The sequence below is a fragment of the Octopus bimaculoides genome, chromosome 23 (genome assembly GCF_046866305.1).
Source record: "Octopus bimaculoides isolate indiv1 chromosome 23, ASM4686630v1, whole genome shotgun sequence".
NCBI lineage: Eukaryota > Metazoa > Mollusca > Cephalopoda > Octopoda > Octopodidae > Octopus > Octopus bimaculoides.
In genome coordinates this window covers 13,944,675-13,960,227 of record NC_142950.1, presented here as the reverse complement: position 1 = coordinate 13,960,227, position 15,553 = coordinate 13,944,675, and the positions used below count along the sequence as shown (strand labels likewise).

The 15,553-nt window shown below is 40.1% G+C and overlaps 1 protein-coding gene across 4 annotated transcripts in view; it reads right to left on the bottom strand.

Annotated features, from left to right (window-relative positions):
• LOC128250638 (calcium homeostasis endoplasmic reticulum protein-like) overlaps nt 1-15,553 on the bottom strand; it is a 164,381-nt gene that overhangs the window by 140,155 nt on the left and 8,673 nt on the right. For all 4 annotated transcript variants that reach the window (XM_089340168.1, XM_089340171.1, XM_089340170.1 and 1 more), the window contains exon 2: nt 5,996-6,166. In XM_089340168.1, the coding sequence (XP_089196294.1) occupies nt 5,996-6,166 (171 nt within the window). The remainder of the gene's footprint in view (nt 1-5,995; nt 6,167-15,553) is intronic.

The window sequence follows — 15,553 nt, the reverse complement described above, 5'->3', positions numbered from 1 at the left end:
TGAAATTAACATGTAAGTGGCTGAGCACTCCACAGACACATATACCCTTAATGTAGTTCTCAGGGAGATTCAGCATGACACAGAGTGTGATAAGGCTGGCCCTTTGAAATACTGGTGCAACTCATTTTTGCTAGCTGAGTAGACTGGAGCAAGGTGAAATAAAGTGTCTTGTTCAAGGAGACAATACACTACCCAGAATCAAACTCACAACCTTACAATTGTAAGCCAAACACCCTAACCATTAAGCCACAAACAAATAAACAACAGAAACAAGCCTCTCCCTACTGTAAAAAATAAATAAATAAATAAAAACAATTCCACTCAGCCCAAATCTCCCACCTTTACGCCTGAACTGGCAGTCATTAGAGAATTGGAACAAAATGCCTTGCAGTATTTGTTCCAGCTTACCTAAGTTCAAATCCTGCTGAGGTCAACATTGCCTATCAACTCTCAAGGGTCAAGTACTAGAGTCAATTTAACCCTTTATCATTCAGATTTCTTTGTCAAATGCAATGCTTATTCATTCAAATTATTTTTAACTAATCACACATTATCTTGTGGCTTTGAGATTTCGATAATGTGACTGTATATTTTTAGAATGACATTGTAGGGTAGGTGTGAGAGGTTGGATCTGGTCAGTTTTAACATAAAACATGTAGAATATTTGGGCTGGATATGGTCAGATTAAATGCTGAAGGATTAATCAACTATTTTTTGTTAATATATGTCAAGTTTATTGAGGTAACTTTATTTTATTTTTGATAGATATTTACTATCATTAATGGAATAGCCATGAAATTAAATTTTGCAGTTAAAGGGTGAATGCTATAATTAAAAGAAGACATTGCAAAGTGAGAGGAGGGGATGTTACCAACACTTACGATATTTATTAATTATTATTACATAATGTAAGCAAAAAAAAAAAACTTCAACTAGTAATGAGATATCAGTACAAGTGTAAGATAAACACAAGTCTGATGGTGGGGGGGGGGGAAGAAGAGTGGAGCACGGAAGGGGTTGTTGTCAACTCAACCTTTCCACCATTATACAATTATAGAAATGGGAGTGGGGGGGGAGCAGAGAGGTGGGAGTCAGGAGGAGGGGGAAATAATGACAGATACAAGAAGCTCTTGATCTAAGAAGTTATTCAAAGTTTCTTACACACACATACACATACATGTTCTCACTGTTACCACTGCTCTAACAGTGTTGTTGTTGATGATGATCGTGGTAGTGGTGGTGCAGAGAAGTGAAAGTAGTGGTTTTGCATGTGATATAGAGTGGAATGGAGCAGACAGTAGAGTCAGTTAAACTGTCTTAATTTTGACAGCTCTCCTTGGCAGGATAAACAACTTAACTGCAACACTTAGTCAACCACTACAACAACAACCACAACTACCACCACCACCACCACCTTCACCACCATTACTACAACCATCACTACTATTAGTATAAACAATTATAATCAGCTACATAACAATTCAAAACTATCCTCTATCTCATCATCATCATCATCTTTGAACTCACATCCTCACAATTGTAAGTCTGACACTCTGACCACTGAGCCATGCACCTTCACATATTATACCTGATATAGTATTGTTTTAACATCCAATTTTTGTGCTTGCATGAGTCAGGCGAAATTTGTTAAGGTGGATTTTCTTATGGTTGGGTGCCCTTCCTGTTGCCTACCCTCACTTGTTGTTTCCAAGCAGCGTAATGTTTCCCACATGACCAGACATGATTTTTGCAGAAGACTGGAAATGAAGGACCCCATTTGCAGGACAGTAGTGACGCTTGTTTATAACTACCATGTGATATCAAGGCAAGAAGTCAGTAACACACGCACATGTATACGATGGGCTTCTTTCAGTTTCTGTCTACCAAATCCACTTGCAAGGTTTTGGTTTGCCTGGGGCTATAGTTGAAGACACTTGTACAATGTGTCACAAAGTGGGATTGAACTTGGAAGTATATGGTTGGGAAGAAAACTTTTTACCACACAGCCACAACTATATTTTACATAACATAAAAATAATCACATTTTATATCAGGTATAGTATGTGGAGGCACATGGCTCAGTGGTTAGAGCATCGGACTTACAATCATGAGGGTGTGAGTTTGATTCCTGGACCAGACTGTGTGATGTGTTCTTGAGCAAGACACTTTATTTCACATTGCTCCAGTTCATTTAGCTATAGAAATGAGTTGCAACATCCCTGGTGTCAAGCTATTTCAGCCTTTGCTTTCCCTTGAATAACATCAGTGGCATGAAGGGGGAGACTGGCATGCTGGTTTTCCACAAACAACCTTGCCCGGACCTGTGCCTCAGAGGGGAGCTTTCAAGATGCAATCCCATGGTCATTTGTGACCGAAGGGGGTCTTTACTCATGGAACAATGTACCTCAGCTGCTATTTTGGAAATAATTAAAATGTCACTAGGAGGTACCTGCAATTAGGTGCCTGTGGATATGGTATAACAAGGAAGTTCTGTTAATAAAATTAGGGGGGATTTCATTAGTTCTCTTTTAAATTCTCTTTATGGAATAATGTTATATCACTATTATCACTTCATCATCATCATCATCGTTTAACGTCCGCTTTCCATGCTAGCATGGGTTGGACGATTTGACTGAGGACTGGTGAAACCGGATGGCAACACCAGGCTCCAATCTAAGTCAGTTAATTTTCATGTTTCTTTTTAAACTCTTAACCTGTTTGTTACCATATTTCTATTGAAATACACTGCATTTGTTTCAATTAATTTTGAAAATAATACAGAATTTATCAAAATATCTTTGCTATTATTTAGCTAGCATTTGAAATAAAAATTAGCAGGAAACTTTGAAAGATTTTAATGAAGATGACTTTGAAATGGTGAGTTTGTATCAAAGATGCAGAAATAGTTTCAGACAGGTTGGTACCAGCAGGGTTAAACTGCATGTTAACTAAATTATAAATCCAGGGTAGTAAATTGGAATTGCAAGAGGGTCAAGCGAGATGCCTTGTGGTTATCTAATCCGGCTTTTTGCATTCAGTCTGACAGTAACACTTGCAATGACACTTGTGCAAAGCTTGGATTAACCCAACCAACAACCTTCCTTTGAGATAAACATCAGTGTTGTGGAAGGGAAGACTTTCATGCAAGGGCAACTCTCAATCTTTCTAGCAAAAAAATCTTGCCCAAGGTGTTTGGGTAGAAAACTTTGTGGTATACATTCTGATTCTCCACTTTTGGTAATGGACAGATAAATATGTAGTAATGGTAACCAATCAATTTGTGATAAACTGGTGATCAAACAGATTTCAATATGCTTGAAAAATATTTTTCCTTCTTCAATTATTTGGACATATGCACACACACACACATACATACATACATATATACACACACATCTGTGTGTGTGTGTGTATCATCATTATTTAATGTCCATGTTCCATACTGGTAAGGGTTAACTACAGACACACACACACACAAATACATACATAAATAATTACAATGACACACACACACACACATAGGCTCTCAAACAGCCCTTCTACAGTCAGCTTTGGAACAGCAAACACCCTGTAGTTTGTCCCTTCTTATGTTACAAACATAAGCCTATGGATTACTTGTAATATCAATCATGATTCTTGAGAAGACCTTATTGAAAAATGAAATGAAAGGAGAACAACATGTTTTACTATTTTAAAATAGTTTAGCCCTTTTCTTACCAACCCACCTGAAGCCGTCCTTGGTTCTAAGATACAAATTTCTGGTTTTAAAGTAATCTAGGTTAAAATTTTCAACCAAAATTTCAGGTTAATTTATGTTCCAAACACCAGTTTAATAGTGACAGTTATTTGAGTAAATTTTACATTATTTTTCAAACTATTTGAAACAAAGTTGGTATATTCCAACAGAAATATGATAATGAAAGGGTTAAAAGGAGGAGAAACATTGTGAAGAACTGTGTGTGAGTCTTTAGTAGAAGCACCAACAAGAACCTACTTCAAACGATTTTGTTTGGGGTGATTGTGGATATGTAGCATGCACCAATCAGGGCTTGCTTCCCACAGAAGAAAGACTAAGCCTACTCAAGATTGCCAGTCAACACCACAGAGTGTCTCTTATATATTAATCAAAGCTCGATTCAAAATCAAAGTAAGATGTGAAACCATCGCTTGTTGTCTACAACAGGAGAGTTCACCATATTTATGCTACCATCATCATTTTTATGTCCACTTTTCCATGTCTGGATTGTTGGATGGTATTTGTTGAAGTGGATTTTTCTATGGCTGGATGCCTTCCTCATTGCCAACTGTCAACTGTTTCCAAGTTAGTCTTTTCCCCATGATCAGACATGCTTTCACAGATGATCGGAAATGAAAGACAGCACTTGCATGACAGTGACATTAACAACTATCATGTGATCTCATGGAGACAAGTAAAACACACATGCACACACACATATGATCATCATTTCATGTCTGTTTTCCATGCCGACATTGTGTGGACAGTTCCACAGGAACCAACAAGTCAGAAGACTGCACCAATCCTTGCTGTCTGTTTGGCATGGTTTCTATGGCTGAATTCCCTGATTGGCTTCTTCCAGTTTCCGTCTACCAAATCCACTCACAAGGCTTTGGTCGACCCAAGGCTACAGCAGAAGACACTTGCCCAAGGTGCCACACAGTGGGACTGAACCCAGGACCATGTGGCTGGGAAACAAACTTCACATCACACAGCCATGCCTGCACACATACATGCACACACACACACACACACACACACAGTGTTTAAAGATTTCTCTCCACACAATTCCATTTTGGTCGGGGAGTTTGTTTGTCATGGAAATGCAGTGAGATTGACTCCAACTACATTAAGGGCATGCGTCTGTGGAGTGCTCAGCCACTTGCATGTTAATTTCATGAGCAGGCTGTTCTGTTGATTAGTTAGTTAGTATGTATGCATGTATATCATCATCATCATCACCATCATCATTTAAAATCTGTCTTCCATGTATATATGTATGCTTGTTTTAAAAGAAAATCCACAACAACAAACACCCGTCGAAGACAAGAAAGATAAACCAAGAGATCAGAAATCAATCATCATCATCATCACCTCAATGATAAACACTTATTCCGATCATCATCAATAACACACTAGAAATACATCAGTGTTTGTGTGATGTGTGCATGTGACAGGGAGAGACAGACAGAGTGACAGAGACAGACAGAGTGACAGAGACAGACAGAGTGACAGAGACAGACAGAGAAAGAGGAAGAGAAAAAGATACTGAGAGAGTGAAAGAGTAACAGAAAGAGAGAGAGAGAGAGAGAGAGAGAGAGAGAGAGAGAGAGAGAGAGAGAGCAAGAGAGAGATTTGAGTGACAGAGATAACTGACTTGTTCAATGTTAAAACATTGTCTTCACCTATTTCTAACTTCAACAAAAATAACACAAGATAAAAGTGTGAAGTGTGGAAACAACAAAAACGACAACAACATCATTATCATCATCATCGTCACCACATCCAAAGCTACTACTTATAAGAAAGAGAGAGAGATAAAGAAGAGACAGGTGAGAAAAAAAAGAGAGAAATCATGAGCACTGCATATAATTTTCCAGCAACAGCACCACACATAGCCCACTTGGTTTTTCCAAAAATAATAAAAATAATAATCTCCAAGATAAACCAATTGATAACGAGGTGTGAGATAATTATTCTCACATCGCCCCATACACACACACAATATGTAAGAGGGACTAAAGAAAGATAATAAGAGGTGGCCACTCACCTGACTACTCGAAACTAAACAATATTTACTCTCGTTATCTTCTCTCCACCTCTACTCCACACTCAAACCAGCAGATACACACACATACAAACACAAACACACACACACACACACACACGCACAAACACATGCACATTGAGTGTGACACACAAGCCACAGAGAAGGAGAGAAAGAGAAAAGAGACAAAGAAATAGAAGCAAAACACTCACCTGATTGCTCTGCGTTGACTTTGAACTGATAATATTGGTAATATTCTCCGCCGAAGAGAAAACTGAACTTTGCATTGTCTTTCTGCTTCTGTTTGGTCATCTGCTCAAATTCTGGGCCATTTCGAGCCACAAAATTGGCCAGTTTGTCGATGATATTCTTCTGTTCAAGATCTAAACATTAAAAAAAAAAAAAATAAAACAGAGGAAAAAGATTCGTTAATTACAAAGATTCACGAGTTAGTTATAATTAGCAGTTTACGGATGACTAAGTGAGTAGAGTGATTGCTACTAATTAACTCTTTTGTAACCATTTCTCAGTTCAAATACACTATCTTTGAATTAATTTGGAAAATAACAAAGAATTGTGCTAAGAAGCTTGCGCCTTGGGCAAGTGTCTTCTACTGTAGCCTTAACTGGATCAAAGCCTTGTGAGTGGATTTAGTAGGTGGAAACTGAAAGAAGCCTGTCATATATATATATGTGTGTGTGTGTGTGTGTGTGTGTGTGTGTGTGTGTGTCTTTGTATCAATGTTTGTCCCCCACCACTACATGAAGACCGGTGTTCATGTGTTGATGTCTCCATAACTTAGATGTTCACTGTGTTTACTTTGCAAGTTGTGAGATTTGTGTTTTTCTGGTCACATGTATGCTGTAGTCTGCAATTTTACCATGGACAGGAAGTTGGAACAAAGAGCCAACGTGAAGTTTTGCATTAAACTTAGGAAGTCTGCTAGAGAGACATTGAGCATGCTTCAGCCAGCTTATGGTGACAAGGCAAAGGATTGTACGCAATGTTTCGAGTGGCACGGGCACTTCAAAAGCAGAACATCCCTGGAAGATGATGAGTGATTTGGAAGACCTACCACAAGCATCACCCCCAGAAACATGATATTGTGCATTGAGAATTCATCCCCCAGAGCCAGACTGTCAATCGAGGGTTCTACTGTGATGTTTTGAAGTGTTTGAGGGAGGACATTTGGCAAAAGCAACCTGACCTGTGGAGCATGAACAATTAGATTCTTCACTGAGCTCTCCTCCCTTGTGAGTTTCTCACCAAAAACAACATGATATCATTTCTGCATCCACCCTATTCGCCATATTTAGCCCCTGCAGACTTCCATCTCTTCCCCAAGATGAAAAGGCAGCTCAAAGGTCACTGTTTTAACACTGTTGCCAAGATCCAGAACAAACTGCAGAAAGTCCTCGACTCACTTATGGAAAATGACTTTCAGGCCAGATTCCAAAGATGGCAGGAACACTGGGGCGGGTGTATTGCTGCACAAGGTGACTATTTTGAAAGAGATGATGTTAAAACTTAAGTAAATAGGTTATTTTTTATCAAACATAACTAGTCCAAGGACCTTTTGATACCACCCCGTAAAAATTAATATGGAATTTTGATAGAATGTTTAAATTCAGATCACTTTAAAATCAGATGTTTGTATTGTATAACCAGGTGTGGTTTCAAATAAGTTGATGACAGTAAGGTTAAAACACTTTTTTGATAAGATCTTGCTTGAAACCACTTTCTGTTTTATGACACAAAATTACGCCCAATTTGAGATAATTGTATTTAAAGAAAAACCATCCAATTATAATTTAATTATATAGGAGAAATTTTATTTTGTTCCACATCCATATATCATCATCATCATCAACAATAATATCATCATTTGATGTCCATGTTCCATGCTAGCATGGGTTGGATAGCTTGACAGGATTCAATGGGTCCCAAGGAGTGCATCATACTCCAATATCAGTTTCGACATGGTTTCTATGGCTAGATGCTCTTCCTAACACCAACTGCCGGGTACTTTTTTTGCGCTACAAGCACCAGTGAGGTCACCATGTGACTCACAAGACTGCAAACTCTGAGTGAGGAGGGGGAAACTTCATGTTTTGAGAATAAAGAGTAGAGAGGGGTAAAGTATGAGAGAAAGGGCTGGAGGAGAATGGGTTTCTTGCTATAGAGGAGCAACATGACTGCTCACCAGCTGAATAATGGAAAAGTTAGTTGGGGCCTTTTTTCCACTAAATACCCTCTAAATTGTTAGATTATTTGCAACTAAAAGAAAGCATAGGTGCGAGTGTGGCTGTGTAATAAAAAGTTTGCTTCCCTACAACATGGTTCTGGGTTCAGTCCCACTGCATGGCAACTTGGGTAAGTCTCTTCTATTACAGCCTCATGCTGACAAAAGCCATGTCAATGAATTTGATAGACAGAAACTGAAAGAAGCCCATCGTGTGTGTAATGGTGTCCACTGATTGACAACCAGTGTTGGTCTTTTTGCATCCTTGTAACTTAACAATTTGGCAAAAGAGTTCAACAGAAAAAGTACCAGGCTTTAAAAAACAAGATAAGTACTGGAGCAAGTTGTTCAACCAAACTCTTTGATAAATTACCCGAGTACATTTTCTTTTTTTAAAGCCTGCTCAGTGTTTTCAGTCTTGTGAGCCACATGGCGACCCCACTAGTACCTGTAGTACAAAAAAAGCACCCAGCACATACTGTAAAACGGTTTGGTGTTAGGAAGGATATTCAGCCATAGAAATCATTCCCAAACTGACACTGGAGCACAATGTACACCTTCTTTGGGTCCACTGATTCCTGTCAAATCATCCGGCCCATGCCAGCATGGAAGATGGATATTAAATGTTTTATGCCAGGTGTCAAGAAGCTAAAGTATGATAGAGGGACAAGCAAGGTATCTTACTATAGAGAAGATACTTTGCTACTCCATATTATATAAGGGTGGGAAAAGCTGATAAGAAGATAGAGAAGGCAGCATGAGGATGCTAGAGCATATCAAGATAAGAATAAGAGAGGATGTTCAATAAATAATGCTATTTATTATATTAGGGTTGATTCTTCTCTCCCTGGAAATTAGCTACATTGCACAGAAACCATTGGTACACAGATATTGCTTTGAGCTAAGTGGGGACACTAAGCTCTCTTGTTTGAAAATATAAGGATGCAGATAGTGCGTTGGTAGTCAGTTGGAGACAATGTTTCCTGGGGCTAAATAACAGTAACATCCGTCCTAATCAGGACTGCCATATTATGTTGGCAAATAATCTTTACTATATATATATATATATATATATATATATATATATATATATATATATATAAAAAACAATATATGAGTATATGCATATATATGTACATGTATGTATATACGTTCATCTACATGTACATATAGGTACATGACGTGGCAAAAGAACAAGGACAAAATGGTAAACAAGGTGCAACAAACAAGCAGGCCGCATAGAAACATCCCCTTCATCAGCTGCCACCATTAAAACTCCGGCGTTTCGAAGAATTAAGGCAGTACGCATCGTTAAAATGGTTCTTCCCACGAACACAAATTAAATTGTTTTCGTGGAGGGTAGTGGCAGACGGAAAACAAGACAGGAAAACGAAACGGTGAAATAAACAAACAAAAAGGCTGTACAGCCAGACGTGAAGTGTGTATGTCTTGAATGCTGTGAAGCACGTACAGGAGGGGCATATATATATATCTTTCTCTTTTACTTGTTTCAGTCATTTGACTGCGGCCATGCTGGAGCACCGCCTTTAGTTGAGCAAATCGACCCCAGGACTTATTCTTTGGATGCCTAGTACTTATTCTATCGGTCTCTTTTGCCAAACCACTAAGTTACGGGGACCTAAACACACCACCATCGGTTGTCAAGCGATGTTGGAGGGACAAAGACAGACACACAAACATATACACACATATACATATATACATATATACGACAGGCTTCTTTCAGTTTCTGTCTACCAAATCCACTCACAAGGCTTTGGTTGGCCCGAGGCTATAGTAGAAGACACTTACCCAAGGTGCTATGCAGTGGGAATGAACCCGGAACCATGTGGTTGGTAAGCAAGCTACTTACCACACACCCACTCCTGCACCTATATATATATATATATATATATATATATATATATATATATAATCATCACTTAACATCTGCCTTCCATACCGGCATGGGTGGGATGGTTTGACAGGAGCCAGCCAGGCAGAAGCCTGCACCAGACTTCTGTGACTGTTTTGGCAGGTTTTCACAGCCAGATGCCCTTCCTAACACCAACCACTCAGCAGAAAAACTCCCAGCTCTGTTATTGCCTGGAGGACTATGATAAATAAGTGGGGGCTGAAGACTGATCCTTGCTGAACCTCTACTCCTACCCAGAATTCTTCACTATTCTTGTTGTTGAACCTCACCTTACCAACAGCATCCCTGTACATAGCCTGTACAGCTCTCATCAACCACTCATCTATCCCTAGTTTCCACATTGACCACCAGATAAATGATCAGGGGACCCTGTCAAAGGCTTTCTCCATGTCAACGAAAGCCAAGTACAGAGGTTTATCTTCAGCAAGATATTTCTCCTGCAGCTGTCTTACCAGAAATATAGCATCAGTGGTGCTTCTCCCTGAACAAACCGTCTCATCTAAACTAACTCTCTCCTTAATTACTTAGGTTATAACCCTCTCTGTGACTTTCATTACCTGATCCAATAATTTGATAGCTCTGTGATTATTTTTATCAAATGTATCACCTTTACCTTTGCAGCATTTGACTATAGTGCTGCCACACCAGTCATTGGGTATGACTCCTTCATGTATCACCTGGTTAACTATAAGGGTGACTACACTGCCAGATATTTTAAGCATTACAGCAGTGATTCCTCATGGGCCGAGGGATTTCCCTGTTTTCATACCCTTAATTGCTTTATCTACCAAGGTACTGTCAATTCAAATAGTTGGTCCCTCTGTTGGATCAACATGTGGCAGACTCTCTTTCTCCCATTCATTCTCTTCATTTAGCAACCTTTCATAGTGGTGTCTCCAAATCTCTCTCTTTGCAACCTCATTAAATGCAAGTGAGCCATCATCCATGTGGACATTTCTCTCCTGTGACATCACAATTTTCTCTCACACACTGTCTTGCAATTTGAAACACTTCAAGTCTCTGGTTCTCATGATCTAGAACATTGGTAAATTTTTTTCTTATCTGTTTTCCCTCTGGCTAAGTAAACCTGTCTCCTAGTTTCCCTTCTGGCAATCTGATACAATTCCCTGCTACCACCACAGTTCCAGTCCTTCCATGCCTGTTTCTTTTCCATAATGGCCCTCTCAACTACATTGTTCCACCTTAGGTTGAAAGGGGATTTTGCACCAGCCACATATCTGGTCAGTAGCCCTCAACAGGTTGTCCCGTAGGAACTTCCAGTTGTCCTCCACATTATATGATGCTATATCCTCCTCTTTTTTTCGTCAAAGGCTTCAAGTAATATGTCTCTAAATCTCTGTCCATTCAGAAGACCCTTAAGCTTCCAGACCCTTCTTTTCCACACTGGTCATCTTCTGGGCAGTCATTTAGCCCCAATCCTGAAGTTGCTAACTACTAATCTATGTTGTGGGGTGCATTCTTCACCTGGGAAAGTTTTGGCGTTTATAAGCAGCCATCTTTCTCAGTTCTTAGTGACAATGTAGTCAATCTGACTAGTGTACCCACCAGACTGGTAGGTGAACAGATGACTGACAGGTTTCCTGAAGTTAGTATTGCAGATCATAAGATCATTTGCATCACAGATATATATATATGGCTGTATGGTAAGAAGTTTGCTTCTCAACCACATGGTTCTGAGTTCAAGTGCACTGCATGACACCTTTGGCAAGTGTCTTCTATAGCCTTGAGCAGACCAAAGCCTTGTGAGTGGATTTGGTGGACATAAACTGAAAGAAGCCCATCATGTGTGTTTATGTTTTCGTATCTGCGTTTGTTCCCCACCACCTGGTTGACAACCGGTGTTGGTGTCTCTACATCCCTGTAACTTAGCAGTTCAGCAAAAGAGAACAACAGAATAAGTACCAGGTTTTAAGAAAGAGAAAGTTCTGGGGTCAATTCATTCAACTAAAAATTCTTCAAGGTGCTGCCCCAGCATGGCCACACTCTAATATCTGAAGCAAGATATATAAATATATATGGTACAACTGCTGTACAATACACCAAAGAATATGGCATGAAGGTCACGCTGCACAAAATGTTGCCGCTACCACAGGATACACTAAGTAACATGACACGAGTGCCCCTCCGACACACGTCACAACTGTTATACCACCACCACCACCTCCACCACCACCTCCACCACCACCACCACCACCACCACCACCACCACCACCACCACCTCCACCACAGCCTTGTACATGACGTGACACACTTGCCACATACTGCACCCAATACATAGGACGCAGACTGACAAAGTAATATCCTGGTTGATTGACATATAAATAATATTCAAAATAAACCGATCCTTCAGTGGTAACCATGAATAAATGCACTGGCCAATGGTTATTTTATTTATTTTTTGTGGTTGAATTCTTGCAACCTTTCACATCCTACTGGAAGTTTTAACAATAGACAATTAAATAGAGGATTAAACTTCCTAAATATATTAATAGACAGAGCAGGCAAACTGTCAACACGTAGGCCAAGCTGACACTGAAGGTCACTGAACTCTGACACAGATACATCCAAGAGGCAGGTCAACAGACCACAGATTCGTGTTTCTCGTCTCCATAGACTCATGCTTCCTCAGTATGTTATGGGCTGCTGAAGATTGCAGTGACATCAGTGGGAACCTAAAATTAAATGATGATGGTGATGGCAGTTTCTTTGTATCTGTGAATCATGTGACAGCAAGTGACTAGGTAAAACAATTCTTGATGCTGCAGGCCTCTTCATCCTGCCTACACTGAGTAGTTTTAAAGTGAGAATCAGTCTGTGCAATCTGATCCAACTCTTTACACGTTTAGCCTTTAAACTGGCCATATCCAGCCCAAATATTCTACCTTGCTTTATTTCAAAGCATCTAGATTTGGCCTCTCACATCTATCCTGCAATGTCATTCTAAAAGTAAGCAATCACTTCATCAAAATTTTGAAGCTACAAAATAATGCATGAGGAGTGGCTGTGTGGTAAGAAGCTTGCTTTCCAACCACATGGTTCTGGGTTCAGTTCCACTGCATGGCACCTTGGGCAAGTGTCTTGTACTATAGCCTCAGGCTGACCAAAGTCTTAAGAGTGGATTTAAGACAGAAACCAAAAGAAGCCCATCACAGTTTGGCAAAAGAAACCAGTACCAGGCTTTAAAAATTTTTTTAAGTTTTGAAGTTGATTCATTCAACCAAAATTCTTCGAAGCAGTGTCCCAGCCTGGCCAGTCTAATGACTGAAACAAGTAAAAGAAAGATTAATTCAAAACTGTGTGAATAAATAAGCATTATCTTTGACATAGTAATCTGAATACTAACGGGTCAGACTCGGAAGTATGACCACAGTGGCTCAGCGAGTTAAGATGTCTGTCTATGATCAGCAAACTTGGTTTTTACATTAGAGTAGCTTTCTTCTAGGCAAATTGCATTGCAGGGCTGGAGAGCCCCACCTACCTTGGAGTGGCCTGAAGGGCATCAAAAAGGGCACTGGATCACTTGAGGGGTTCCACTCCTTGATTTACTGTTGAGGTTGATTCCCCTAGCCTCCTTCTTTCTTAAGACACTTAAAAAGCAATGAGGATTTATGCTTATGAGATTCTTCCATAACTCACTAATTAAGCCATAACCAGGACCCTGACAGATGCTACTACTCAAGGTCAGAGCAGACCTGGGGACAATAGTGGCTAAGAGCTGGTTCCACACTCCTCAAAATCATAGAACTCCCAAACCAAGGCCCCACTACCAGATGCAGTTAAAGTCATCCCTAGGACAAACAATAACTCCCTGCTCACTGCATAGCATCTTGAGCATCTTCTACCACTATAGCCTAGGCCAGGGCTGGCCAACCTGAGGCCCATGGGCCGTATGCGTCCCATAAACTTTTATCTTGCAGCCTACTTGATACTTTCTTGAAATGGATTTAATCCAAGAAACATTTTTAAAAAATTTATCAAAAATTAAAGATTGTAATACAAAAGTAAAAAAGAAATATACTATCGTTACAATTTTATAATTTTTAACAAACAAAAAGTATGAAAAATATTTGATTTTGTAATTTGATTATTTGACTATTAGTGCATAAAATATACAAGCAACTCTCAAAATACTTTCTGTGATTAAAGTGACTTGCAATGTAATCCGAGTTGGCCAGGCCTGGCCTAGGCCAACCAATGCTTTGCAAGTAAATTTGGTAGAAGGAAATTGCAAGTTCTCTGGACCAAAATCAAGCAGGAAACTCTCAGTCAACATATACTGCCTTGCTTCAAAACAGATGAGGGTTGGTGATATGGCATCGGGCCATAGAAATGTCTGACTTGTGCAATCATGGTGAAGCAAACATTGATGATGATTGTGTGTGTGTGTGTGTGTGCATTATCATTAGACTGCAGCCATGCTGGGACACCACCTTGGAGAACTTTTTAGTCAAGTGAATCAACCCTAATACTTATTTTTTAAAGCCTGATATTTATTCTATCAGTTTGTTTTGTCAAACTGCTAAGTTACAGGGATGTAAACACACCAGCACCAGTTGTCAAGTAAGAGGAGGGGTAAACACAGACACAAAGACACACACACACACCAGGGCTCAGTGGTTAGAACGTCGGGCTCACAATCATGAGGTAGTGAGTTCGATTCCCAGACTGGGTTGTGTGTTATGTTCTTGAGTGAGACACTTTTATTTCATGTTGCTCCAGTTCACTCAGCTGTAGAAATGGGTTGTAACATCACTGATGCCAAGCTCTATTGACCTGTGCCTTTCTATTGGATAACAGGGGAGGCTGGTATGCATGGGCAACAGCTGGCCTTCCATAAAACAACCTTGCCCGGACTTGTGCCTCGGAGGGTAACTTTCTAGGTGCAATCCCAAGTAAGATCGTTGCCAGTGCCCCTGGACTGGCTCTTGTGCGGGTGGCACATGAGATGCACCATTTTGAGCGTGGCCGTTGCCAGTACCGCCTGACTGGCTCCCGTAGGATTTTCGAGTGAGATCGTTGCCAGTGCCCTTGGACTGGCTTGTGCGGGTGGCACATAAAAGACACCATTTCGAGCGTGGCCGTTTTCGTGCGGGTGACACGTAAAAGCACCCACTACACTCTCTGAGTGGTTGGCGTTAGGAAGGGCATCCAGCTGTAGAAACTCTGCCAAATTAGATTGGAGCCCGGTGTTGCCATCCGGTTTCACCAGTCCTCAGTCAAATCGTCCAACCCATGCTAGCATGGAAAGCGGACGTTAAACGATGATGATGATGATGATGATGATGATATATATATATATATATATCAAGAGCTTCTTTCAGTTTCCATCTACCAAATCCACTCACAAGGCTTTGGTCAGCCTGAAGCTATAGTAGAAGACACTTGCCCAAGGTACCATGCAATGGGATTGAACCCAGAACCATGTGGTTGAGAAACAAACTTCTTACCATGAGCCATGTCTGTTGGGAAAACTATGATCCGCAGGACTTTTTGAATGATGTGCCTTAGAAGAATTACTTTGAATGTAAACTGCTTCTCGAAAACAGTTGCCAATGTCTGATATACACACAC